Source organism: Vidua chalybeata, chromosome 3 (assembly GCF_026979565.1).
Source record: "Vidua chalybeata isolate OUT-0048 chromosome 3, bVidCha1 merged haplotype, whole genome shotgun sequence".
Classification (NCBI taxonomy): domain Eukaryota; kingdom Metazoa; phylum Chordata; class Aves; order Passeriformes; family Viduidae; genus Vidua; species Vidua chalybeata.
Window position 1 is genome coordinate 111,645,175 of NC_071532.1, and position 25,456 is coordinate 111,670,630.

At 44.3% G+C, this 25,456-nt stretch overlaps 1 protein-coding gene across 2 annotated transcripts in view; it reads right to left on the reverse strand.

The window, feature by feature from the left end:
- The window catches only part of FZD3 (frizzled class receptor 3), a 40,826-nt gene that overhangs the window by 6,315 nt on the left and 9,055 nt on the right, over positions 1 to 25,456 (reverse strand). The window contains exons 2-3 of one of the 2 annotated variants that reach the window (XM_053938596.1): positions 14,713 to 14,909; positions 12,030 to 13,047 (exon numbers count right to left, since the gene is read on the reverse strand). In XM_053938596.1, coding sequence (XP_053794571.1) covers positions 12,030 to 13,047; positions 14,713 to 14,909 — 1,215 coding nt within the window. Of the gene's footprint in view, positions 1 to 1,401; positions 1,565 to 12,029; positions 13,048 to 14,712; positions 14,910 to 25,456 lie in introns of those variants that run through there. The other variant, XM_053938597.1, reaches the window with a different exon arrangement.

Sequence of the window (25,456 nt, forward strand, 5' to 3'; positions counted from 1 at the left end):
CTGTGCTTTTGAAAATTCAGGTTTATAAGGAAACACCTTTGGGTTTAAAAGTGCTTCTTTTGAGCACTACCTGACTCTATTTATATTTACACCTGAAGAAACTACTGCTTTATTTAAGAAACCTCCCCAAAAGCTGAACTAGTGCAAGGAGGAAAAGGAACTGAAGTTCAGGAGAATTTAAAAACTTATTTTCATCTCTCACTTTCCTACAAAGCCTTGTGCTGAGCCCCACACAATGCTACTGTACTAACAGATATTGGCATTTCAATATTGTAAATTACAGAATTTACAGAATTTACAGCACTCACAGAGTGGTTTGGGTCGGAAGGGCCCTCACAGCTCATCCCATTCCAGGGAAAATTGCTGATGTGAGCTCCCTGAGCAGAATTTCCTCCTCTTTTATAGAAACACCATGCAAGCAAAGCTCTGCTGGCAGTTCCAGGCTGGAATTCCTTCTGTATAAAATCAATATATTCCTTCCAATAGAAAAAGCACCTTCTCAGCAGCACCAGCTGAGGCAGCCCTGGAACGAGGTGACCTTTCCAACCCAAACCATTTTATTAAGGAATTCGGTCTGTTCTTGCTTGTGCTGATAAATAAATGATATTTTGTTGGAACCCCAATACTGAGAATTTTGTTTCTGTACTAACAAACACTGATCCCCAGGAGAACGCTGCATTTCACCTAAAGCGGTAGAAAAGGCTTCCAAAATTGAATAATTAAACTAAAATTATGAGTGTGTCATTTAAATAAAAGTGTATATATAATATCACATAGGAGAAAACTTAGAAGTTTTAAAAAAATAGTAATATATGTAAAACACAAGATAAAAGTTTCAAAACAAAAGCTAATCCTTCTTCTTCACCTTCTTCTTCTTCAGTTTAAATAATATTTGTAATTAAATAAAAAAGCCCGCATTGCAAGCCACAAATAGTTAGTTATTAAATTAAAAATAAAAATAATTTAAGTATCATTTTGTAATTAAGCAATTTATCCTTAAGAAACCTTATAAAGAGAGAAATACAACTCCATTTTTCATTTATTAAAATAAAATACTATAAAACTCACAGTTTGTGAGACTATAATATAAATAAAAACTAATAAACATCTACATCCAAACAAAAAAAATCCTGTCTCACACATTTAATCCCAAGCCTAACAAAAAAAAAAAAAAGAAAAAAAAAAAAGAAAAAAAAAAAAAAACAAACCAACAAAAAAACCCAAAAACTCCACAGTGTTGAAGGTACAATTAAAGATTGAAGGGTATTTTAGCAAGGCATTGCTACATTTTTGGGTTGCAGCATTTAATTGATGTACCACAACTGATTTTTCTTAGGGGAATTGCCACACCCCTCTGTTCTCCGGTAGAAATGTGGGATTTCCTCACCCCCCGCCACTCACCAAAGGGGTTTTAGATACTCTGCTTTCAGAGGAGGGGTCTGAGAGGGGATTTGATCCTAAAGCAGCCTCCAGGAACCTCAGGATTGGGATTTCAGCAGGAAGCGCAGATCCCACAGGGCAGCAATTCCCCTAAAACCAGCCCTGCAGGAGCAGGGACTGCACCCTCCAGCTCTGCTCCCCAACAACTCCGAGGTGTTAAACACCGGCAACATTCTCCATTCCACCTGAAACCAGAGCCTGAGCAGCGTTTCAGCTGTGAAATAACAATTATCACTTCTTTTGTCAGAGGTGGGGATGTGGGAATGCCATCAGAGAGTGAATTCCACTGCTCATGCAGCCAGCGAGGGGAGGAAAAAAAAAATAAACCCTCCTAAACCCAATTTTAGCATCTACATTCCTGTTACCAGCTGAAACAATAACTGGGAACATCTACTAAGGAATTTAGTTCTGTCATTTCTTGTTTCCCACTCGGCACCGTGGCCAGACCCTTCCTAATGTCTCTGAAGCTCAATGTTCCCCTCACGATCCTGCACCAAAGGCTTTCACAATTCCCCCTTCACACTGGAAAGCTCAAATCCACAGAGAGAGATCTCCTCTGGGCCTTAAAAAAATGGGATAATTTCTTTTTTTTTCAGATAAAAACCTGCTTGTTCTGCACACCAGGAGCTGCTCTTCCATGAGTGTCAGGGATGAGGGAGTGCAAGGCCCTGGGGCCGTGTCCTTAGAGGTGAGAACTTTTCCCACAGGGAAGAGAATTCTGCTGCTGATTTTCTGCTTTCCTCCAGACCTGATCACATTCCCGGGGATGTAAAAGGGGTTTGTGCACTCCAGGAACACGAGAACTTGGAAATTCCATGGATTTTCAGAATAATTTGGGTTGAAAAGGACCTGAAAGCTCATCCAGTTCCAAACCCGACATCTCCCACCATCCCTGGCTGCTCCAACCTGGCCTTGGACACTTCCAGGGATGGGGAAGCCACGAATTCCATCGCAGGTAAGGATTTCCCTGCGGATCTGGGCTCTCAGAGCCATCCAGCTCTGAGGAAAGCAGGCAAGGAGATGCAGGATTTGTGCTGTGGGCCCTGCGCCGCGCTCGGAGCTGCTCAGACACATCCCAGGAGGCCTCACCCAGCAAGTTCTGTCAGATACAAAGATCAGAGATGAAATAAAGGTATTTCTGTAGCCCACTTCTTCCCTCCCATCTGCTGGGCTGCTGCAGAGCTTCCAACAGAGAAGTTTTTCCCTCAGTGAGGGTAAGAATCCTCAGCGAACGCTCCGGTTCGGAGGCGTCGCTTCCCTCACGGACCCCGCGGTGGGCAGGTGCTCAGAAAGGAGGTTAAAAACATCAATTTCCACGTTCCTCCAGGGAAAACCAAGGCTGCTCTGTGGGCACACTGCTCATGGAAATGCTTACCTAACTAATTCCTGGATATTTTCCCCTCCTGCCCCCGAATGATCAATCACAGCTGCTTTTTTCCTGACAGGGACGGGAAGAGGCCGCCCACTGAAACGTGTGAAACCACAAATTAATGAGCACGGGGAGTGCGTGCGGAAAAACCCAAACACGACACCTGTCCCCCTCCTCTGGGGCAACAACACCAATTATTTGATATTTCCCTCAGGGTAAAAAGCAATGAAATTCAAATTAACCCATGCTTTTGGTGAAAACGGGAAGAGCAAGGGGAAAGACCAAAGGGAATCGGATCCAGTGGCCGCGCTTGCAAAAGTGTTTCCATCACTGTCATTGCTCTGAGATCCAGGATTACACTCACAATTTGTTTTCCAGTCATAGGGAGTGGGGGTTTGTCACTGTAAAGTAAATTATTATTATGAAAATCTTGCTTGTTTTGCTTTTAGCAAACCATGGCACCTCTGCAAGGCTTGGCTTGGGCTGGTAACAGCTTCAAAGCTAACCCAAGCTTAAATAAATAAATAAATATTAAATATGAGTTAATAGACTATAATTTAAATAATTAAAAATTAATAAATAAGACACTGTAATTAAAGTTTATAAAATTACCATCTTCATGGGGAACAGCTATTCTGGGGGAAACTTACCCACCCTGGAAGTTAATAATAGCCCAAATTCACTTTACCATGCCAAACCCATCAAAAATCCATTTTCCCCAAGAATTTTAACTGTGTAAGTGCCTAAAAAACACATCCCTGAGTCTTTGAAAAATTATTTGGTGTCAGGGTTATTCCGTCAACTGAGAAAATTTTATAGTGTAATACTGCACTGATATATATTCAAATATAATAACAAGAGTTATTAACGACTTATTTCTAATTAAAACTCCTCTCAGCTCCCTCTGAAAAACTGCTCCAGGAGGAGAAATCAAAGTATTTTCATACATTAAAGTCAGGTTGTTAAACCTCTAAAATAATGCAAACCTATAAAATAAAGCAAAATGTGACAATTCCCAACATTTAAACAAAAGGAGTAACATAAGTTGGCCAAAGCATCACCCTGATTTGGACACAGCTCATCAATTCTGATATTTCTTATCAGTTTTGGCATTTCTTATCAGTTTTTGATACTTATCAGTTTGGTTTTGTACTGGTGAAAATGAGAAATAGACCCAGGTCTTGCCCATTTTTGAGCATAACAGCTATTCTGAAACAATTCAGATTATATCTAGTGACTTCAGAAGTGCTATTAAAAAGACACAAATAAATAAAGCACAAGTAAAAAATACATTTCTGAATGCAAATCCTAAGCAATTTCCTTTAATTTATTAAAACAAAAAGACAAATCTGGTTTTGGGTGATGGATTTCCTGTCACAGGAACATTCAGTTCTGAGGGTAAAGAGCATATATTATTATTAATATATAATAATAAAGAATAAATAAATATAAAGAGGTATGTTGTTATTCATATAATAAATTAACCATTATTAAATATTCATTCAGCTTCTGTTGCTGCTTTAATCACAATTAAAGAGTCAGTGGGAAAAGATCTTCCTTAATAACCAGAATTCAAGGCTGCTCCTTGAATACATTTATTAACCCGGGAGAAATTCCCTGTATCATTGCTAGGGAACACTGCAATTCTGTGATCAATAATGCTCTGGTTTTTATTAGGGAAAATCACATTACAATAAAGTTTTAATGAATAAAACCCAGCTCCCAATTCAGGTTTGCTCCATCTCTTGTGATTAATATGGAAAATCTGGTTTTATCTCCACCTTTCTTTTGTTTTTTTTTTTTTAATTTTAATTTTTTTTTTTAATGTTTTTTTTTTTCCCTTTAAGATGGAATAATTACATCCAAGAAGAAGCAATTCCTCGGAGCAGATTTAAGCAAATCCATTACCTCTCCTGAGAGGAATTCCAAACAATAACTAACGAAGAAAGAAGAGGAGAATTCCAGATTTACAGAGATCCCTCCACAGATGGCAAAAAAAGCTGAGAGAAAAAACACAGTGGCAACACCACCCAGGAGTGGAGAAAATAGGGAGGGAAATGGAAAAAATGGGGAAAAAATTGAATTTTTCTCCAAAAAAATTGAGAAATTCCATTGTGACCAGCACTGCAAAGTCACGGGGTCTGTGTGTCAAGGATGAATTCTTGCCAGATTTTCTTGGTGATTCTTTTGTTTCAGCCCAATTTCACCCCAAGGAGTGCAGAAAATGGTGGGGGGATGGAAAAAATGGGGAAAAAATTGAATTTTTGTCCACAAAAATGGAGAAATTCTGTTGTGACCTGAGCAGCACTGCAAAGCCACGGGGTCTGTGTGTCAAGGATGAATTCTTGCCAGATTTTCTTGGTGTTTCTTTTATTTAAGCCAAATTTCACCCCAAGGAGTGGAGAAAATGGGGGGGAAATGGAAAAAATGGGGGAAAAATGGAAAGAATGGGGGGCAAAATGGAAAAAATGGGGAAAAATTTGAATTTTTGTCCACAAAAATGGAGAAATTCCATCCCAACTCGAGCAGCACTGCAAAGCCACAGGGTCTGTGTGTCAAGGATGAATTCTTGCCAGATTTTCTTGGTTTTGTTTTGTTTCAGCCCAATTTCACCCCAAAGGAGTGCAGAAAATGGTGGGGGGATGGAAAAAATGGGGAAAAATGGGGAAAAAATTGAATTTTTGTCCACAAAAATGGAGAAATTCTGTTGTGACCTGAGCAGCACTGCAAAGCCACGGGGTCTGCGTGTCAAGGATGAATTCTTGCCAGATTTTCTTGGTGTTTCTTTTCTTTCAGCCCCATTTTATTTAAAACCAGCACGAGGAGCCAGGATAATCAGCCGAGGGAAGGACAAAGCCGTGCCAAGGAGGAATTAAACTTGGAAATATTGCCCCTGCCCCTGTTGTGTGGGCAGCCTTTAAAAAAAGCAGCAAATTTGGGGATGTTGGAGAGCCAACAGAGCCTGAAATGCAGAGGTTTTTGTCACACCATGTTCATTTTGGGACACAGAATCCCAGAATTATTTGGTTTGGAAATTGCTCAAAGCTCATCCCATTCCACCCCTGCCACAGGCACCTCTCACTGTCCCAGCTCATTCCCAGCCATGGGCAGGGATGCCACATTTAAAATGTGCAGGAAAATAAAAAAATAACCATTAATCAGCTCCAAAAGTGCTTTTGTGAAAATGGGAGATGAGCAAAGTGCTGAATTCTTGAGTTAAAATTACCAGCAGGTGATAGGATTTTAATCCTATTATTAAAACCCATTGGTCCAATGTTGTCAGACATAAAAATTTGTGTTAAAATGTCAGTATTAACAGGAATAAATTTTATTTTAATAAATAAGCACCAGCCAGGGATGGGAGTGTGTGGGTGAAAAAAAAAAAAATCCCATTTAACTTTATCCCACAGCAAGGCCTCGACTTGGAATGAAACAGAGTGGAGAGGAAAAAAAATGGGGAAATAAATGGGATTGTCTATTTTTGTTGCTGATAAAAATGATATTTGCTATTACATCATCTTACAGCTCAGAATAATTAAGTTCCTCAAAACACCAAGTCAGTTTTAATTTTTTTAAAGAGGAGATCAGAAGGAAAACAGAGAAGATTTAGAGATAAGCACAGGAACTGCTTCAAAGAACTCAGTGAAAATTACTTTTGAAAGAGTTGTGCTCATGGTTCCTGCAGAAAAACTCCTCTCTGTCAGCAGCAAAGTGAAATAATCTCCCCATGGGATTCCCAAATTCCAGCAATTCCCATCTTAGGTGCTTATTTACATTCAATCCTCAAAAAATGGGCAAAAACCCCTCTTCCCTCATTTTTTTTTTCTGGAATGATTACAGAGATCCAACCAAGGCTGGTCAGGATCAGGAAGGTGAATTTTAAAGAGTTTATTCTGATTTTTGAAGGGGACTGATGGCAAACCGCCCCCACTTTTCCTACCTCTTTTCCCCAGAATTTTGCAGCAAAAATCCCAAAATAGAAACACTCAGTAAGAGTCGAAGAGATTGAAAGGGATCAGGAATTCCTCAGTTCCTCTGAATTCCTGCTCAGTTCCTCTTCCCCAGGACTCCCACTACAGCTGCAAATGCCTTTGAAATGGTTTTATTTTCCTTTTTTTTTTTACTCTTTAGTATCTAAATTTGAAGCCTTTCCCAGCAGCTCAGTGCTGAGTCTGGCCCTGAAGCTTTTGTGGAAACTGTGGAGTCTGTTTAGGTTTGGATTTTGAGATAAATTAATCCTAAAACTTTCTTTACTTTGCAGGAAATCAGATTTTTTTCTTGGCTTTTGTACTCCTGCTTTTCATAAGAGAAATGCACATTACAAGCAGCTTTGGGGACAGACTTCACCGAGTCTCTATTTCACTTTTGAGCCAAATTCATCCCAGTTTTGAGACCTTTTTCCACAGACTGGGGCAGGTCCCTGTGGCCCAGTTTTGATTTTCTTTGTAATTCCAAGAGGAATAAAACCCCATCACTCTCCTTGTAAGGGACAAACCACAAGGATGTGGAACAGCAGATAAATGAACTTCAAAGTTTGGTGTTTTTTCCCTTTTCCCCTGCTTTTCCCTTTACTTCTGGGGTCAGATGGAAAGGAAATCACAGCTTTTATGATTTAAAGCCTGACTGGAACCTTTTCCTAAAACCCAGCCTCACCCTCCCCATCAACCTGAGCCATTCTGAGCTTCTGCAGAGCCCAAAATTTCATCCCAGTGCACCTGCACTGGATCTGATTTAATTCCCACAGGATTTAAATTTAATTAACCCCACAGGGTTTAAATGCAAATCCCACCAATTCCATCAACATCTGGGAAGAAACTGCAAATAAGAGAGGAAAGGGACAAACTTTTGAGAGCTGAAAAAAATTGGGGCAGGATTAACAAACCAAGCCAACACCAAGAATTGACCAAGAATGGTGAAATTCTGAGGCTCTGCCCTGTGAACCATGAGGTGACCTTGGGTTAATTCCTTTTTTTAAGGCGGTGAGTGAAAAAGAGGATTCTGATATAAAATCCAGCTCCTTGTTTGAATATTCCTATGCTGAAAGTAGATTCCAAAGGCAGTGTTTCCCCCTCCAGAAAAAAGAAAAATATCCCAGCCTGGGTAAAAAGAGAGGTGGGTGGGTCAGGGCAGCGTGAGAAGAGATTTCCTCTCCTATTCTCCCCAAAATTTTGAGCACAAAGGGCCCCACAAACTCCTTCAGTCCCTGCCCATGAGGAGAGGAACACTGGGACACTGATTCCCTGCCCTTGGGGCAAAGAAGTTTTTTATTTCCCAAGGAAAGCAATGGATGCCTCCCAAATCTGCCAAAAAGCCAGGAGAATCCACACCCAGGTCAAGGCAGGAGACATCCAGGTAGGTAGCCAGGAATCCCAGTGGGTGATTTCCCACAAAAAGGCACCTTGTGGCTTTCTCCACTTGGGAATATTTCTCATTTTGGGAATATTTCTGATTTCAGGCAGCCAAATAAACAGAGTTCTGGGTCTTCATCCGACCAAACTCTCTGCTTGGGAATATCTCCAATTTAGGGAATATTTCTGATTTCGGGCAGCCAAATAAACACAGTTTCTTGTTTTCATCTGACCAAACTCTCCGCTTAAGAATATTTGTAATTTAGGGAATATTTCTGATTTCAGGCAGCCAAATAAACACAGTTTCTGATTTTCATTTGACCAAACTCTCTGCTTGGGAATATCTCTAATTTAGGGAATATTTCTGATTTCGGGCAGCCAAATAAACACAGTTTCTGATTTTCATTTGACCAAACTCTCTGCTTGGGAATATTTGTAATTTAGGGAATATTTCTGATTTCAGGCAGCCAAATAAACAGAGTTCCTGGTCTTCATCCGACCAAACTCTCTGCTTGGGAATATCTCTAATTTAGGGAATATTTCTGATTTCAGGCAGCCAAATAAACACAGTTTCTGGTTTATATCTGATGAAAGTATCTACTTGGGAATATTTCTAATTTAGGGAATATTTCTGATTTCAGGCAGCCAAATAAACACAGTTTCTGGTCTTTATCTGACCAAACTCCTTGCTTGTGAATATTTCAAATTTAGGGAATATTTCTGATCTCAGGCAGCCAAATAAACACAGCTTCTGGTTTTCATTTGACCAAACTCTCTGCTTGGGAATATTTGTAATTTAGGGAATATTTCTGATTTCAGGCAGCCAAATAAACACAGTTTCTGGTTTTCATCTGACCAAACTCTCTGCTTGGGAATATCTCTAATTTAGGGAATATTTCTGATTTCGGGCAGCCAAATAAACACAGTTTTCTGGTCTTTATCTGACCAAACTCTCTGCTTGTGAATATCTCTAATTTAGGGAATATTTCTGATTTCAGGCAGCCAAATAAACACAGTTTCTGGTTTACATCTGATGAAAGTATCTACTTGGGAATATTTCTAATTCTGGGAATATTTCTGATTTCAGGCAGCCAAGTAAACACAGTTTCTGATTTTCATTTGACCAAACTCTCTGCTTGGGAATATCTCTAATTTAGGGAATATTTCTGATTTCGGGCAGCCAAATAAACACAGTTTCTGGTTTTTATCTGAGCCCAGCCTGGTTCTGGAGCAGGCAGGAGAATCCACAGCGCTGACCCCACAGGAGCAGCTGCAATTCCCACCCCCCTCTCTGGGAATTTTCCAGAAGGAGTTCCTGTGGCATCATCTCCCATGGCACAGATGAGGTCACGCCCCAGTGGATTTTTAACCTCGCATTTGCTGGCGTTGGGAAAAATCCCCCGACCACCACAACCCCTTCACACAAAACCCTTTTATCCACGGCGGGATCGACTCCACTCCCCATTTAGGATGGTCTGCTCTCAGAAACGCTGGAATTTAATTAAATAACATTACAGCTTTGTAAAAATGCGTTGTTATTTCACCACAAAACTCCGCATTTCCCCCTAATTTAAGGATATATTCCTCTAGCATGAGCTAAGGATAAAATAATCCCCCCGCCCCCAGCTTTGGGGATCTGTTTTAGTTATAAATCTGGATTGTTTAATATGGGAAGCGTGTTTAGTTTGAGGAGGGGAAAAAATATAAATGGAGGGGTTAAAAGGGAAAAAAACAACTCCTCTAATACTCCCTGGGGTCTGCAGGTCCTTCAACCCAATTTGATGTGAATGAAACCATTATTGTTCTTTTGACTCCCGCTGGGCCATTACAGCAACGGCTTGCCAGGGATTTCAGGAGCCTTTTCCTACACGTTTTCATTATCCCAGCCCTCAGCTTCGAGGTTTAAAAGCAAGTCCTTGCTCAAAATTTTGCCTCCCCGAAACCCTCATGATTTTTATAGATCCTTAAATTTCAATTGTTTAAATGTTTCACTTCCAGTATTTAAATAAAAATTTCGATTGGCACACGGTGGGTGTTGGAAATTAATAAAGAGAAAGCCACGTGTCCCCCCCCGCTTTTTTTTTTTCTCCCTGTTTTTAAGCATCAGCCAGTTTGAACAGATTAAAAGCTGCAGCAGTGAAGGTTTTAATGGTTCTGACCAATGTTCAGTTCAAACCAATGGAACTGCACACACCCACTGCCACAGATTTCCTGCCATAAAAATGATCCCACATTGGATGGGAGGGAAGAGTCCCACCCTAATAAAACCTAAGGGAGAAAAAAAAAAAGAAATTAAAAAAAAAAAAAAAACAGAAAGGGTTAAAAGGTAATAAAAGGATTATTATCAAGCCTAAGCCAAACCTTTAAGTGATATTTTATTGCATTAAAATGTGAGCTTTGGTGACTCAGCTGGTGTTTTAACTGCTTCAGAGCCAAAATGTTAATTTTTAAATATCCCTCTGCGGGCAGCTGTAAAATAGAGGTTTGCTGTAAAACTCTCTGGAAATAAAGTTCCCTTAAAATAATTTGCAGAAAATATCTAAGGAATGTCATTCCAAAACCAATCTGCCATTTTGGCCCAAAAGCAGGCAATTAATCCCTAAAATACTTTCTTTTCAACTGCATCTGAATAAACCAGTGGAGAGTTTGATCTTAGGGCTCTTAGAGGCTTCTGTTCCTGTGATAACTCAATTAAACCAAGCAGATAACTCTCAGTTTCTTGGAAAAAACCCCAAAGCTGACGAGCTGCAAGCTCTGGTTGTCTTCAGAAGAAATTCAACTCGGATTTTATACAGATTCCTCCGGCACAAAATGAGCACAAACCCTCCAGGCCATCAAAGCCCCAAAACTGCTGCAGATGAACAAGGACTACGAAGAGCAGCCTGATGAGAACTCAGCTGAAACGCCAAAATTCCTCACCAGCAAAACTTCCAATGACCAAAAATAAACTCAGCGAGCCCTGGTCTTGAGGTTGGTTTAAAATAACATCTTTACATCTTGTGTAGGTGCCACAGAGCCCAGAAACTCCAGGGAAAATCACCGAGCAGCTGATGGGAACTTCTGATTTCCCAACAGCACCCGGCCTAAGGCGTTATCCCAATAATTTGAGTATGGCAACAACTTTTTTTAACAGGAACAGCAGAGCTTTGAGTGAGGAACTCAATGAGTAACTCTCCCCTGTCACCCGGCTCAGCTGCCACACCACCTGCAGGAATTTCTCCCCATGCTGAGGAAGCTTTTCCCCACCCACCCACCCCATAAACCCTCTCTGAGAACCCCCCCAGGCTGCTCAGCCCAGGACCAAAAGGCAGCCACAGCCCCCTCCTGCCTTGGGCTTCTCAAAATCACCCCTGTACTCAGTAACTCAACATCTTCTGGTTTTATCACCCAGTGGCCCCAAGGTCTGCTCCCTCCAGACCTTCAGCTGCTGGAGCAGGAGACTTTTATGGTTGGGATGGGACTCACAGGGCCCTTCCTGAGGTTCCGGGGGCCTGGTGGGGGAGGTTCCCAGAGGGAAGGGCAGCATCCCCAAGGACACAACACCTTTGTATGACCAGCACTTGTACCTGTGACAAACACAACCCCAGCCAAAGGAGGGAAAACTCCACTCTCAACATCTCCTTTGAGTGCAAAGAGCCTCAAAAGGTCTCTGGAATCAGCCCATGGCTCACAATCCAAGTGCTTCAAATCCACCAATCCACCACCTTCACCCCTTCCAGAGGAGGAGCACACAAAGAATCCAATTCCCCACCAGGCAAACCCAAATCTTCTACAATCTCTTTGTTCTCAGGACACATTTCAGGTCTCACAGGCGAAAAAGGACGAGGGAAGGGAAGGGAAGGGTGGGTGTTGACTTGGGCGGCGCTGCTCACCTGGAAGGGACAGGGGATGTGGTACTCCCGGCAGCGCTCCTGGATCCACGTGGTCTCCCACACGCCCCGGTACGCCTGCTCGTAGAAGTAGCAGCCGATCACCACCAGCAGGGGCACGAGGTAGAGCACGCTGAACACGCCGATGCGGATCATGAACTTCACCAGCTTGTCCTGGTTCTCCTTCTCCAGCGGGATCTCGATGCGGACGCGGTTGAGGGAGATGATTCCGGCCAGCAGGAGGGACACTCCCACCACCACGTACAGGCAGAGAGGCGCCAGCACGAAGTAGCGCAGCGCGTCCACGTCGTAGAGGCCGACGAAGCACACGCCGCTGATGTTGTCGCCCTCGATCTTGTTCATGGCCAGGAGGATGATGGTGAGGGTGCCCGGGATGCCCCAGGCGCTGGCGTGGAAGAGCAGGGCCTTCTTCTCGATGGCCTCGCTGCCCCACTTGGGCACGGCGGCCAGGAACCAGGTGATGGTGAGGATGACCCACCAGACGCTGCCGGCCATGGTGAAGAAGTAGAGCACCATGAAGAGCATGGTGCAGGCCTTGTTGTGGGAGCCCTGGGTCACCGTGGAGGCCTTGTACTGGGAGGGGCTGGAGGCGTTGCAGGCCACCCGGTCCTCCAGCAGGAAGCCGATGAAGAAGATGAGGGACACCATCATGTAGCAGACGGCGTAGAAGATGATGGGCCTCTCCGGGTAGCGGAAGCGCGTGACGTCGATGAGGAAGGTCAGGAAGGTGAACAAGGTGGCCGAGAGGCAGACGATGGAGATGACGCCGATGAAGTAGCGGGCGAAGGACAGCTCCTCCCGGCGGAAGTACATGTTGGGGCAAGGAGGGGAGCAGTCCCGGACCCTCAGGAAGGAGTAGCCCAGCTCCGGGTCGATTTTCAGCTCCCGAGGACACCAAAAGCCGTAATCCCTCTGGACGGCCATCGGGGCCTCCTCCGTGGGCTCGCCGGCCAAGTTGAGGTCAACCAGGCGAGGATAGGGCTCGTCGCAGTCTGGGAACCTAAAAAGAGGCATTTACTAGAAAAGTACTCACAATTTACAAGGACTGGGATCCTCATTTCACACAGAATTCACAGAATCGCTGAGTTGGAAGAAACCTTAAAGATCACCGAGTCCAACCCATGCCCTAGTGCCTCAACTAAACCATGGCACCGAGTGCCACATCCAGGCTTTGTTTAAACACATCCAGGGATGGTGACTCCACCACCTCCCTGGGCAGGCCATTCCAGAACTTTATCACTCTTTCCGTGAAAAACTTCTTCCCAGTATCCAGCCTGTATTTCCCTTGGTGCAGATTGAGGCTGCGTCCTCTGGTTCTGTCAGGTGAAAGAGACCAACCCCACCTGACCACAGCCCCCCTTCAGGGAGTTGTAGAGAGTGATGAGGTCACCCCTGAGTCTCCTCTTCTCCAGGCTGACCACCCCCAGCTCCCTCAGTTGTTCCTCACAGGATTTGTGTTCCCAGCCCCTCTCCAGCCTCGCTGCCTCCTCTGGACGCTCTCGAGCGTCCCAACGTCCTTCCCAACCTGAGGGGCCAGAGCTGGGCACGGCGCGCGAGGTGTGGCCTCACCTGTGCCCAGTACAGGGGAAGGATGACCTCCCTGCTCCTGCCGGCCACACTGTTCCTGATGCAAGAATCAGGATTTCTAGGTGTGACTTCAGGCAAACCAACTGGAGCAAAACCAGACAATCCAAAAAAAAAAATGGGGAATCCATCACATTCTGCACTATTTAGTCACAAACTCATCCCACAGCGCAATGCTGAAACTATAAAATAAGTTTAAAAATCAAACAGGTGAGCGGCCAATTTGAGCTTTAAGGATGAAGGTAAGGATGCAAAATCCATCCCAGGAAATCTGTGAATTCAAGCCCATGGCAGCAGGATTTTAAAAACATTTTAAAGCCTTTCCTAAGCAACTGCACTCGCTGCCATCAGACAGGGTAGTGAGGTGGTGACACCAAAATTCCAACTAGCACTGCTACCAGTTTTCATAAATGGAGTTATGAATGAAGATATTTGTGTAGTTGACACCAGCATTAATAAATGGAATTATCATGGAGATATTTGTGTAAATAAAGCTCTGACTGGAGGCTGAGGACTTCTGGAGTTTCAAAGGGGAGATTGGAGCAATCCCAGTAACCTAGAAACATCTTCTGACTTCTTTAACTAAAATAATTTTAATTGTTTTTCATTCTCTCCAATCCAACTGTAAACTATTTCTTCCTGTTACTGCTCCTCAGTTTCATTAACCGTTGGAGTCACAAAAAACAATAAAGCATGAAGAGACTGCTTTTAATTTCATGCATGTTCTGTCTCAAACAGCTTGGAACACCACTGAATCGTTTTTCCATAAATTTATTTGTGCAGTGTAAAGCTGACCACAGCTGTTTGCAGCTCAGCAAGGGGTACATGCTCTGCAAACAGCTTTGAGATTTCACCCTCATCAAACCCAGCCAATTTTCAGCTGATCTCTTGGGCAGAAAGAGGAACTCACTTCCCACCTCAGGAAAGGCTGCTGGCAAATGGGAAGGAAAACACGGCCGCGTGTGACGGAATATGTTTAAAACACCTGCTTTTTACGGGGCCATAAAACATAAAACATCCTGGATGGGAGTAAAATTTTATCCTGAAATTAAAAAAAAAACAAAAAAGGGGGTTTTCCCACCTGGTGCACTCCATATCCTCGGGCCAGGAGACCCCGAACATCTCCATGAGCTTGGAGCACTCGCTGTGGGCGCGCTGGCAGAGGCGGCGGCAGGGCAGCGTCACCCGCCCGTACTCCATGCACACCGGGGCGTACAGGGCGCACAGGAAGGGCCGGAAATCCCGGGAGCATTCCAGGTTCACCATGGGGTGGAAGGGCTGGCAAGAAAAAGGAAAAAAAAAAAAAAAAAAGAGGATTTAGTAGCTGCAAGCAGCTCTTTGGTGGAACGTTTCGCTTTTTGTCTCATCGCGACCGCAACCGCGACCTTCTGGCTGTTGGGAGAAATGATCATCAGGATGGAACTCGGGGGTTTTAGGAAAACAGGTGACAATGGGGACAATGAAAATATTCCCAAGATGTCCTCCATCTGCATTAAAATCAGTGGGAATTTGAGGGATAAATCCCCCTGAGGGTGGATTTCAGTTCTTTCATGAAGGTGTACGTGTCTCTCATTCCCAGCCCGCACGTTATCCCAGTTATTTAAATTCCCACAGGGCCACGGAGCTTCCAGGGCTGTGATCACAGTGAAGGCACAACCAAGATGTCATTTCTTGCCTAAGCATCAGAAAGCACCGTGAAATCAAAACCTGAAAAAATAAAAGTATCAAAACAAATAACCGGTGTCTCGTGCTCCTGTGGTGCTTTATAACGGGTTTGGGTATCAATGAGAGCGACCCTCCTTGGAAGCTCTGAGAGAAAAATCTGTCAGAGTTAGGCAAACACAGCTGGTCTGGAGCATTCCTGAAGGATAAAGAAGGAAAGATAAAGAGGACAGGGATTCATGTCTCAGAAGAAGCTGGTGCATGGTGATAATCCACGTCATTGTCCACTGTGGGTTCATTCTGCTCTGGGTTTTTGTGGTTTGTCCTTCAAACTCTCCAGGAATTAATCAATGTTTTATTCCAAATCTCTGTGGCACCTACCACCATCCAAAGCCTGACCAACTCTTTGGATATCAATGTAAGATCAATGATATTCCCGTGAGAGTGCAATTAGAGAATATTGGAATACATTAGGACTTCCAGTGCTGGAATAAAACAAACCCCGGACTGGAAAAACTTCTCTTGATTTATATTTCAAATCACAGCTCAAAGGGAGAAGTGGCTTCATCAACAGCTTTGTTCTACAGAGATTTTTTAGAAAAAGCCCATTATTTGGATAGCTGGGTTTTCTCCACAGCCCAGCAGGATTAAGGAGCAGGAATTCTAATCCTTGGAATTTGCAGCGTGCTAGCTGAAGGACAAATGAACCTGCTATATATAAATACAGATAAATCCTAAATCTTGTTACAAGTGCAGCTGAAGAGGAGCTGCAGAAAAATTACATTCTCAAGCAGCAATTTCCTGAGAAGTGCTTTAAACAAATTCAGCATTTTCTTTTTCCAAACCATAGAGTAGAACTGATCTAACAGGAAAAAGTAGGTCATTTTCTGTGACCAGAAAATGGCAAATAGTAGGAGTTATAAGGAAAAGTTTCACTTCTCCCTTACCACCTCTTTACTCTTCTAATCCTTCCCAGAATTCTCCTTCCTTCTGCAAAAGGTTAATTTTGGGAACACAAGACACAACCATGCTATGATTTTAATGTGTTTTTTTTTTTTTAACATCATTATTATTTATCAAATTGATTAAATTCCCTTAATTTCTCAAACTGAAATTCAGCAATAACTTGCAGGAAGAGCAGGATGAGCCTCCAGAGTTATCAACCAGGAAAAAGGCAGCAGCAGTTGGGAAATATTTACATTTACAGGCTCACGTTACTCAAGGAACTCTTTCTGTTTGGCTGGACATGTACTTCGGATTTATTTTTATTTATGTATTTATTTGTGAGTATTTATTGCCTACAGCAGAGTTAAAGCCACTGTTTGACCACATGGATCCGAGAAATTGATTCCAGGGAGTTACAACACCTGCCTGGAAAAGATGGAGGTGAAAGTCTCTACTTGATGGAAAGGGAAAATAAAACAAGAACTCCACTTCTATTCTGGTAAGAGTTTAACTTCCCTTCTTTTCAAAAAGCCTTGAAAATGAGAAAATTAAGTTACAACTTTATAAAAAAGAGTTCCTGCTTTCATGCCTGCCCCAATCTCAAAGTTTTGCCTCCTGCCACTGCAAGTTTTCACAAACCTACTCCTAAATTTCAAGTTCTCCGGACAATTCCTCCCCTACTTTAATCTGATACACCTCCCACTTAGAAAAGATGTTCCTAAAGTTCCTTTTATCCTGCAATTTAGCCTTTCTTAAAAGATCTGTTTGGTTTTGGTGGAGTTGCAGAGGCTGAACTGTTTAGGAAGAGACCTCAGAGCACCTCAAGGTGTGCAAACACAGCTCCAGGTGAAGGGGCAGGACAGGAGGAAAGGCAGAGGAGCTTCAGGTTGGAATTCAGAGGGAATTTCCTGATGGAAACACCAGAATGGGCTGCCCAGGGAGCTTTGGAGCCCCCATCCCTGGAGGTGTCCGAGGAACAACACTCAGAGCTCTGGGGTGGTGACCAGGTGAGGATCGGTCACAGGCTGGACTCGAAGATCCCTGAGATCTTTTCCAGCCTAAATGATCCTGGGATCCTGTGAGCTTCAAAATCATGAAGAGGCTGAGCTGGAGAACAGAAGAAAAATCCCTACAACAACTCCTGATAACACAGAAAAAGAGACTCGCTCGCCCTGAGCCAGCATTTGTGCCTGTGGGCAGCTCCCTCCGTAAGCACCCCAAAAATTATCTCCAAATTGTCTTCCCCCCTCGCAGCTCCTGAGATGAAAGGTCACCTCCACCTACTGATTATGTTGTTCCCTATTAAAAATAAACACAGGGAGATTAAAAGACTCTTTTCATGCTCTTGCCCAAGGACGCAGTGCAAGTCGTGGCATCGAGCGGAACAAAAGGCTCTCTGTTAAACGGGATGTGCCTCACAAAAACGCCTGGTGAACAACTCCAGGAGGAAAAAGGAAGAGGGCAAGAGGAGGCCTGGCAGCCAAACTGATTTCAGTGATTCAATCCTGGGAAATCCAAGAGAAGGAAGAGATAAATGCTTACTTAGGAAGAGATAAACTCTTCTCCTCCTTCACTTTGCCACTCAGGTGTTGTGTGAAGGGACCTTAAAGATTGTCTCGTTCCAACCCCCAACGTTCGTCCTCCAAGGGATGGAAGCCAAAGGAGAGATGGAACGTGTAGGTTTTCCCCCACTCCAAATAATTTTCTTAGCAAATCCTCACTTTTGGTTACAAAGCAAGAGCAGTTACTCAAATTATAAGCACACCATGGAACAGAGTTCCAATTTCAGACCTCACAGCGCTGGGAGACAATAAACCAAATTCTTTTATTGTACACAGACACTTGGCTGTTATTTGGGAAGCGGCTTTGCAGGATTTAAACCAACTTACTTGGGTGATCTTTCCCCATTCTGTTTATTTATACATTCTATTCTTTGATCAGAGAACTAAACAGGAAACATCCTCATAAACTCAGAGAGGGAAGGAGGGAACTTTTCTCCCCTCAGGCTCCTGGGAAGAGAGTGATGCTATGACTCTCAATTGCTGTTGCAATTCCCGGGTGGAAGCAGCTGCCTCGGGGCACATCCTGGCTCCCAGCAGCCACACGAGCCGCTCTTTGTCCTCAATCTCCCGGCCTTTGATGGAGCTCACTGTTCATTAGGGAAAAAAAAAAAAAAATCGGGAATTGTGTCTCAAAGGGCAAAACGCCTTCCAGGCTGCCTGCCCTGGAGAATGGGATCTGGTTTGGATTTAACTCTGCAGACAGCTCCTGCTTCCACTGAGCACCTTCAGCCTCCTGCTCTTACAAGCACAATCGGTTTCCTCCAGACTCCGAAAATTTCTTTTCCATCGCCCCAGACTCCTGTGAACCTCTGTGGATTCCCTGGATCTTGCAGCCCTCCTGGTGCTCACCCTCCACCTGGAAATGTTTGTTCCAGGTTCACACCTGGAGCCGAAGAGCTGCTGGAGTAGAACAATAAAATCCTGCCTCAACCCAAACCCAGCTGCTGCTTCCTAAAGAAAATCGGGGAATGTTCACACAGGCACAGCAGAGCAAAGAGCAGGGATTTGGGGCACCTACTTGGCAGAAAATCAGGACCATTTCTACTTTTTCCCACCCAGTTTGGCTGGATCATGCCACGAAATCAAAGGTGGCAGCCACGAACACAGCCAGGTGTGCAGGAGTGAGTTTGTTTCTCCTGGACCCGACCCAGTTCACCCAATTTAATGTGGCTCTGGCACTGCAGACCCTTTATTCTGTTTTCTGAAGGCAAAAGGTGACTTTGCCCAAGCCTGCTCCGAGTGCTCGGTGCCAAGACACGTTCAGTGAGAATTCCTGGCACAGAGCACATCCCAGCTTACCTCACCCCCTACTTCCCTGGTGAGAAACTGAGGTGTACTTTTATTTTTGGAATTATTTCTGGTTTCTCGCAGTGCTACACGTATGAAAAGCCAAACGGGGGCACAGCTCATGTTGCCCGTTGAGCTTTTCCCCTTCAGCATGGAATAAAGCTATTCCCAATTATCTGTATGAAGCCTTTCAATATCAAACATCTCATCATTTGATGGCAGCTGGAAAAATCCTGATGGCAATGAGGATTAGACTGACACTGCACTGCTTTAGGGGCTGGGAAGGGAAAAAAAATCCTTTTTTTTTTTTACCTCAGCACTAAAAAATAAATGCCTGCATTTAAATAGTTATTTACGAAACTCCAACAATAAAAAAAAAGACAAGTAATTACTGTGGGTTTAAATGATATTTTTTCCATGCTATAGGTCCAACTAGGCACTCACCCTGTTATTTAATTTAAAACCCAAGGCCAATTATTTTACCTGCCATGCTCTGAGAGGGCAGCAATCATAAAAAACCATCCCAAGCTTTCTGTCTGCAGACAGACAGCCAAGGTTAATTTCTGCAGGAAAAAAAAAAAAAAAAAAAGAGGATAAAGATGGAAGTAGTTAAAAGACAGCGAATGGCATTCATCTCTGCCTATAGGTCCAAAAAGCAAAGCCATCTGCTCTTGTTCTTTAAAGATGTCTCCTGCTGCATGCTAAATTCCAAAGTTCCTCTGGAAGACAGCATCCATCTGTCAATCTGCACTTCTCCTGGATGTGGGATCTGTGATCTGGGAATGGGGGGATGCAGATGGGTGGTCCTGGTAACCATTTCCATTTGCAGGGTTGGTGGCAGCTGAGAGGGTTTGGGCTTCCTCCTTCTTCTCCATGTGCCTGCTGTGATGGGCTTGGGAGAATTCCAGAGGGATATTATCAGGGAAATAAATCCACAAATAAATGCACCACCCTCTGGATTGTATTTTAGATACTGTTAAATAAAGACACTTTGCCTGGGTGAGGAAGAGCCTCTGGGGCAGGAGCTGTAAATGTTGTCAAAATCCAGTTTTTCACAGAAATGACACATTCCCATCTCCTGCAAGGATGACATTCCCAGTGGGAGTGTGATCACAGCTCCCAGGCTGCTGGGAAAAGCTCCAGTGCTGCTCTCACCGTGGGGAGGGGAAGGAGACCCGTGGTGAGAAGTGGAGCAACAACAACCTTCTCCTTTTTCTTCTGCTCTTCCCTCTCCTTCTCCTCCTCCTTCTCTTTCTCCTCCTTCTCTTCCTCTTCCCTTCTCCTCCTCCCTCTCCTTCTCTTCCTCCTTCTCCTTTTCCTCCTCCTCTGTCTCCTCCTTCTCCCTCTCCTTCCTTCTCCTTCTTCTCCTCCTCTCCCTCCCTCCCCTTTTCTTCTTCTCCTTCTCTGTCTCCTCCTTCTCCCTTCCTCTCCTTCCTTCTCCTTCTCCCCCTCCTCCTCCCTCTCCTTCTGCTCCTTCTCCTTTTCCTCCTCCTGTCTCCTCCTTCTCCTTCTCCCTCTCCTTTCTTCTCCTCCTTCTCCTTCTCCTCCTCTTCCTCCCTTTCCTTCTCCTTCCTTCCCCTTCTTCTTTCTCCTCCTCCCTCTCCTCCTCCAGTGTTTCCTCCTTCTCCTTCTCCCTCTCCTTCCTTCTCCTTCTTCCCTTCTCCTTCTTTTCCTCCTCTTCCTCCTTCCCCTTCCCCTTCCCCTTCCCCTTGCCCTTCCCTTTCCCCTTGCCCTTCCCCTTCCTTCTCCTTCTCCTTCTCCTTCTCCTTCTCCTTCTCCTTCTCCTTCTCCTTCTCCTTCTCCTTCTCCTTCTCCTTCTCCTCCTTCTCCTCCTCCTCCTTCCCCTTCCCACAGGGGAACTGTGTGACCCACATGGCAGGGTCACACAATTCCTACCAGCCCCAGGGAGGTCTCCTTGGAAAAGAAGAGGAGAGAGGAGCCTGGCACCTCACAGCTCAAACATTCCTCTTGCTGAGCAAAGCAGGAAAAGAGTTTGGTGGGATTTGTTTGAGGATTTGACACTGACTGGATGGAATTCACAGCCAGATCAGGTTCTTCAGTGCTCAAAAAAAGGGGGGATTTCTATAAATCACAAATGGGATGGAAAATACAGATAAGGACACAGCCAAAATTCAAAGTCACCGTTTGTATTCGCCTCCCCTTTTCAATTTTACAGCTTTAAAAATGCAGGGTGGCAGCCACACAACATCAGAACCCTGCAGAATACAACCACACAAGCTGAACTTCCAAAGGTGAGAATCACTGGACACTCCCACTGAAGAGAATTTCCTCTTTATTCTCAAAGGCTCGATGACTTCTACTACTCCTCGTGTGACTTGGCTGTGGTTTTCCACCCAGCAGGATGGCCAAGGGTGTCCAACATTACCAGCCAGTGCAGACTATTCCATCTCTGTGTTTGCCACCGGGATGAGGACGGCAGAAGTTTCCTGAATTTTGACATTCAAGCCCAACTGTTTCCTGGCAGACCAACCAGGGGGACCTGCAGGGTTCTGACTGCCTTGAATGTCAACTTTGTCGTCATCAAATGGTCACAAAATGAGGGCAAATCCCAGCTGTCACCTAGGTCACTTTCACAAGGGGCAGAAGTTTATTTATCCTCTTTCTCTGCTGCCCTGACTTGGGTTTAAGGTAAATTAAAGGGAATTTCAGAGCCTCAGCCCCACAGCACGGCAGACAAACCCTTCTTGCCGTGGCAGAGAAGAGGCACGAGGCTGTTAGAGCAGAATTTTGGCAGCCAGGAGGGGGCAGGAGGCTGCGAAATTCAGGAGGAGAACTTTTGGCAGGCAGAAAGGCTGTGAGTGACAATCCATCCAGGCTGAAGGAATTCAGGAAGCTTTGCTTTTCACTCCCTTGGAATTCTGGAATAAACCCACTCATGCCTGAGCTGGGAATGTTGGAGACTGTTCTCCAAGAAGGAATCACCATCCTGTCTTCCCTGGCTACAATCAGGACCAGCAACTCCTCGGGAATTGGTTCAATGAGTGAATTCTGCTGAATTTTGCTCCTATGAAAAGAAATCTCACCTAAATCCTTCAAGGAACGATCCTGCAATATCCACAAAGATTCTGACCCAAATTACTGCCCAAATTAAACCCCAAAAGTACTCAGGGGATAAAATGATGCATCTCCATGGAAAAGTCTCCAAAAAAGGGTTTTTTTGGTGTTGGGAAGGAGCAGAGCACAGCCCTGATCCACCACAGCAATATCCATAAATAATATGATGTAAATTGAAGTGAGAACATAATCTGTTGGATTAAAGTTATACAAATTATTCTGGATAACGAACAAAACGTGTCTGCAATGTGAATGCTGATATTTTAACAGCTGTGTCTCAATCCAACTCTGCAGACCATCTGTTAAATCTACATCCCAGCAAAACCACACACACATGTTGGATGGGAAAGAAAATTTACATCTCTGGGCCTCGAAATCAAGGATATTCCACAGAGAAAGAATTAAAATGTATTGTTTAGAATAATTCTAATAAAATATTATATTCTTTTTCCCTCATGTTGGCTTTCCAGGCAGGCTGCACTGCCAGTCCAGGACACTGAGCTGTCTTTTGGTGGAAGTGATTCAAAAATCAGCAGGTTGCTCCATGTGCATAAATAGTTCAGGATGGTTTTCCTCGTCTGTTCTCCACAAACTCTGCATCCCCGCTGTCCCCTGAATTATGGAATCACAGAATCATGGAATGGTTGGGGTTGGAAGGGACCTTAAAGCTCCTCCAGTTCCAACCCCGACACCTCCCACTACCCCCGGTTCCTCTGACCTGGCCTTGGACCCTTCCAGGGATGGAGCAGCCATGAATTCTCTGGGAATTCCATCCCAGCCCCTCCCCACCCTCTGAGGGAGGAATTTCTTCCTCATTTCTCTGCATTTACTGGAGTAGGATCCATCCAAACCAAGCAGCTCCACCTCCAAATCTCAGCTGGGCAGCGCCTCCCATTTAATTCTGTGTTTACTCCACCATAGCTTCTCTTCTCCCTCCTTCCCCAAGAAAAGATATTTCACAGTTTTTAACTCCAGACTGTTTTGTTTGTGAGGATTCTCAGGGTCTGGAGATTATTTCAGCCAATTTCTATCAGCAGAAAAGTAAAGCTGCAGCACTCGGCACCCTTCCCATGCATTAATTGGGAAGATGTGGCCAGATTATGACATAACCCAGATTTTACTCAGGAAAACCTGTAAATTTACCTGAAAGTCTGGGTGAAAAACCAGGAGTGTTTCTCTCAGTGTCCCCTGGGGCTCCACACAAAATCATCCTGTACTGTGAGCAAGCCAATAAAGCCACGACAGAAGTACAAGGTGAGCTTTAGCTGAACCTCAGGAACAACTTCCCATATTTTGGTATCAGCCATGGAATTCTTCCAACGTGCCACCGGCACAGCTGGGCACAAACAACGAGGAACTGAGGTGGCTTTGGGGGAAAACTTCAGTCTTTGCAAAGAGATTTTCCTTTTCTTTCACGATTATAATTCTACAGCAAGCCTGTAGGCTCTGAACAAACACTGGCTGAATTTATCGGGATTTATTTTTCTTTAATTATTCAAAGAAGTTGTCCATCCCAATATTAATTTCTTTTACCCGATCAAGGAATTACAAACAGGCCTCTCTATTCATCAGACAACAATACAGAACAGAAAATTTAAGACTGAGAATGCCTCAATTTACTCCAACGGATTAAATGAAAATTAATTTACACTTCTAAATAGAGGAATTAGGATAATTAGTGGGCGACTTCAATTTTTAACCATTTTCAAACTACTATTTCTAGAAAACATGTGTGAACACAGCAGCTGTAAATTAAAATTTAACATTCATCAGGCAACACTCTCCCTTCCATTCAGTGCCGAGTTAATGAGGTCACAGCTGAACGCTACAGGGGACGACAGGGGCAAAGAATTAAAAATAATTGCAATTGTATCCCACTTCTGCACTGGCCAGACAGCTGTTATCCAGCTCTGAGCAACCAATCCCGAAATCCTCACCAAAACCCAAGCCCCTGGCTTGATTTTCCAGTTAATAATTCACCAGATAAACAAGTGATGGGAATTCCCACAGTGCCCCCACTTATTTGCTCCTGCGGTACCCTAAAAGGGTTTTTTTAGCGCTCTCAAAATAGATTCATGAATATTTTGCCCTCAAAAGTCTGGGATTTTCTCCCTGTTGAGGCTGGGAGTTTGTTCCCAGCTCTCTTCTGTACCACAGATTTTGGGGAAACTCTCTGGAACACTCACAAGTAGGATGAAGCCAAACAATAATGGGATTAAAAAGAGAGAGGGGACAGGGGTGAGGGAAACAAGGGAAGACAAAAAGGTTATGCAACTGCTCTGCAGAGGATAATTCCAAATCCTTTCCCAGTTAAAAGGAATAAAGAAAAGCAAATATCTGTGGATGCTGTGGAAGAACCCCTTTGAAACCTTTCTGAAAAGTGAATGATCTAAAAATGCCAGGATGTGGATGGGATATCCTGCAGGTGAGTCTGGAAAGGGGAATCGACACAGAATGGAGTCAGTGGGATCAGACTGCAAAAGTAGGAAAGGCTGCACTGAATTCCTTAAGGGAGACGGGAAAGGCAAGTGCAGTGCGTTTTCCCGCTGAATAACTGCAAAATCCCTTTGATGTGTTGATGAAAGTGTCCAAAAGGCTGGAAAATGCAGCTGAGGGAAGAGCGGGAGCGGGGCTGAAGGGCAGGGAAGAGCTGAAGCAGCGCGATGGGGCAGCAGAGTGGGGAGGAGTGTCCGCGCGTCCCTTAATGAGCTCAGCTCTTCCCTCTCTCCCGGCTCCCACTGCTTCCCAGCTCAAGGATGAGCACCGACAGCCAGAGATCAAAAATTGGTCCTTTAATCCACCCCGCTGCTCCTTTCTGATGGATCAGCTCCCTCCGCAGGACGTCCCAAAGCCATGGATCCCCGCCCGTCCTGGCCGCGGCTCTCCCGAGTCCCCTCCGTGACCCTGGAACCTTCAAGGCAGCCACTGCAAAGCGGGAGGGGAGGCAGAGGCGAAATTTTAAAAGCCTGGAAGTTTGTAATTCCCAGACAAAAGCGGCCTGCCTCCCGTGGTGCCAGGGAAAAAAGCGGCCGGTGGATCTGGAGAATTGTCCTTTTTTGTGATGCCACTTAATGAAGGTTGTTGTGAGGAATGATTTGCAAAGGAAGAGGAAAGAAAATGTCTGAGCGCTCTGCAGCATCGGTGTTTTAGCCACGAGATTTGGAGGGCAGATTCCCAAATAACTGCTTTTTCTTGGAGGTGAGGTAAAGAAGAATTGGATAATCTGTCATTAAAATGCCACGGAGAAAAACCTGGAGGCAAAGTGACTTCCCTGTCCTTTAACACATTTATATC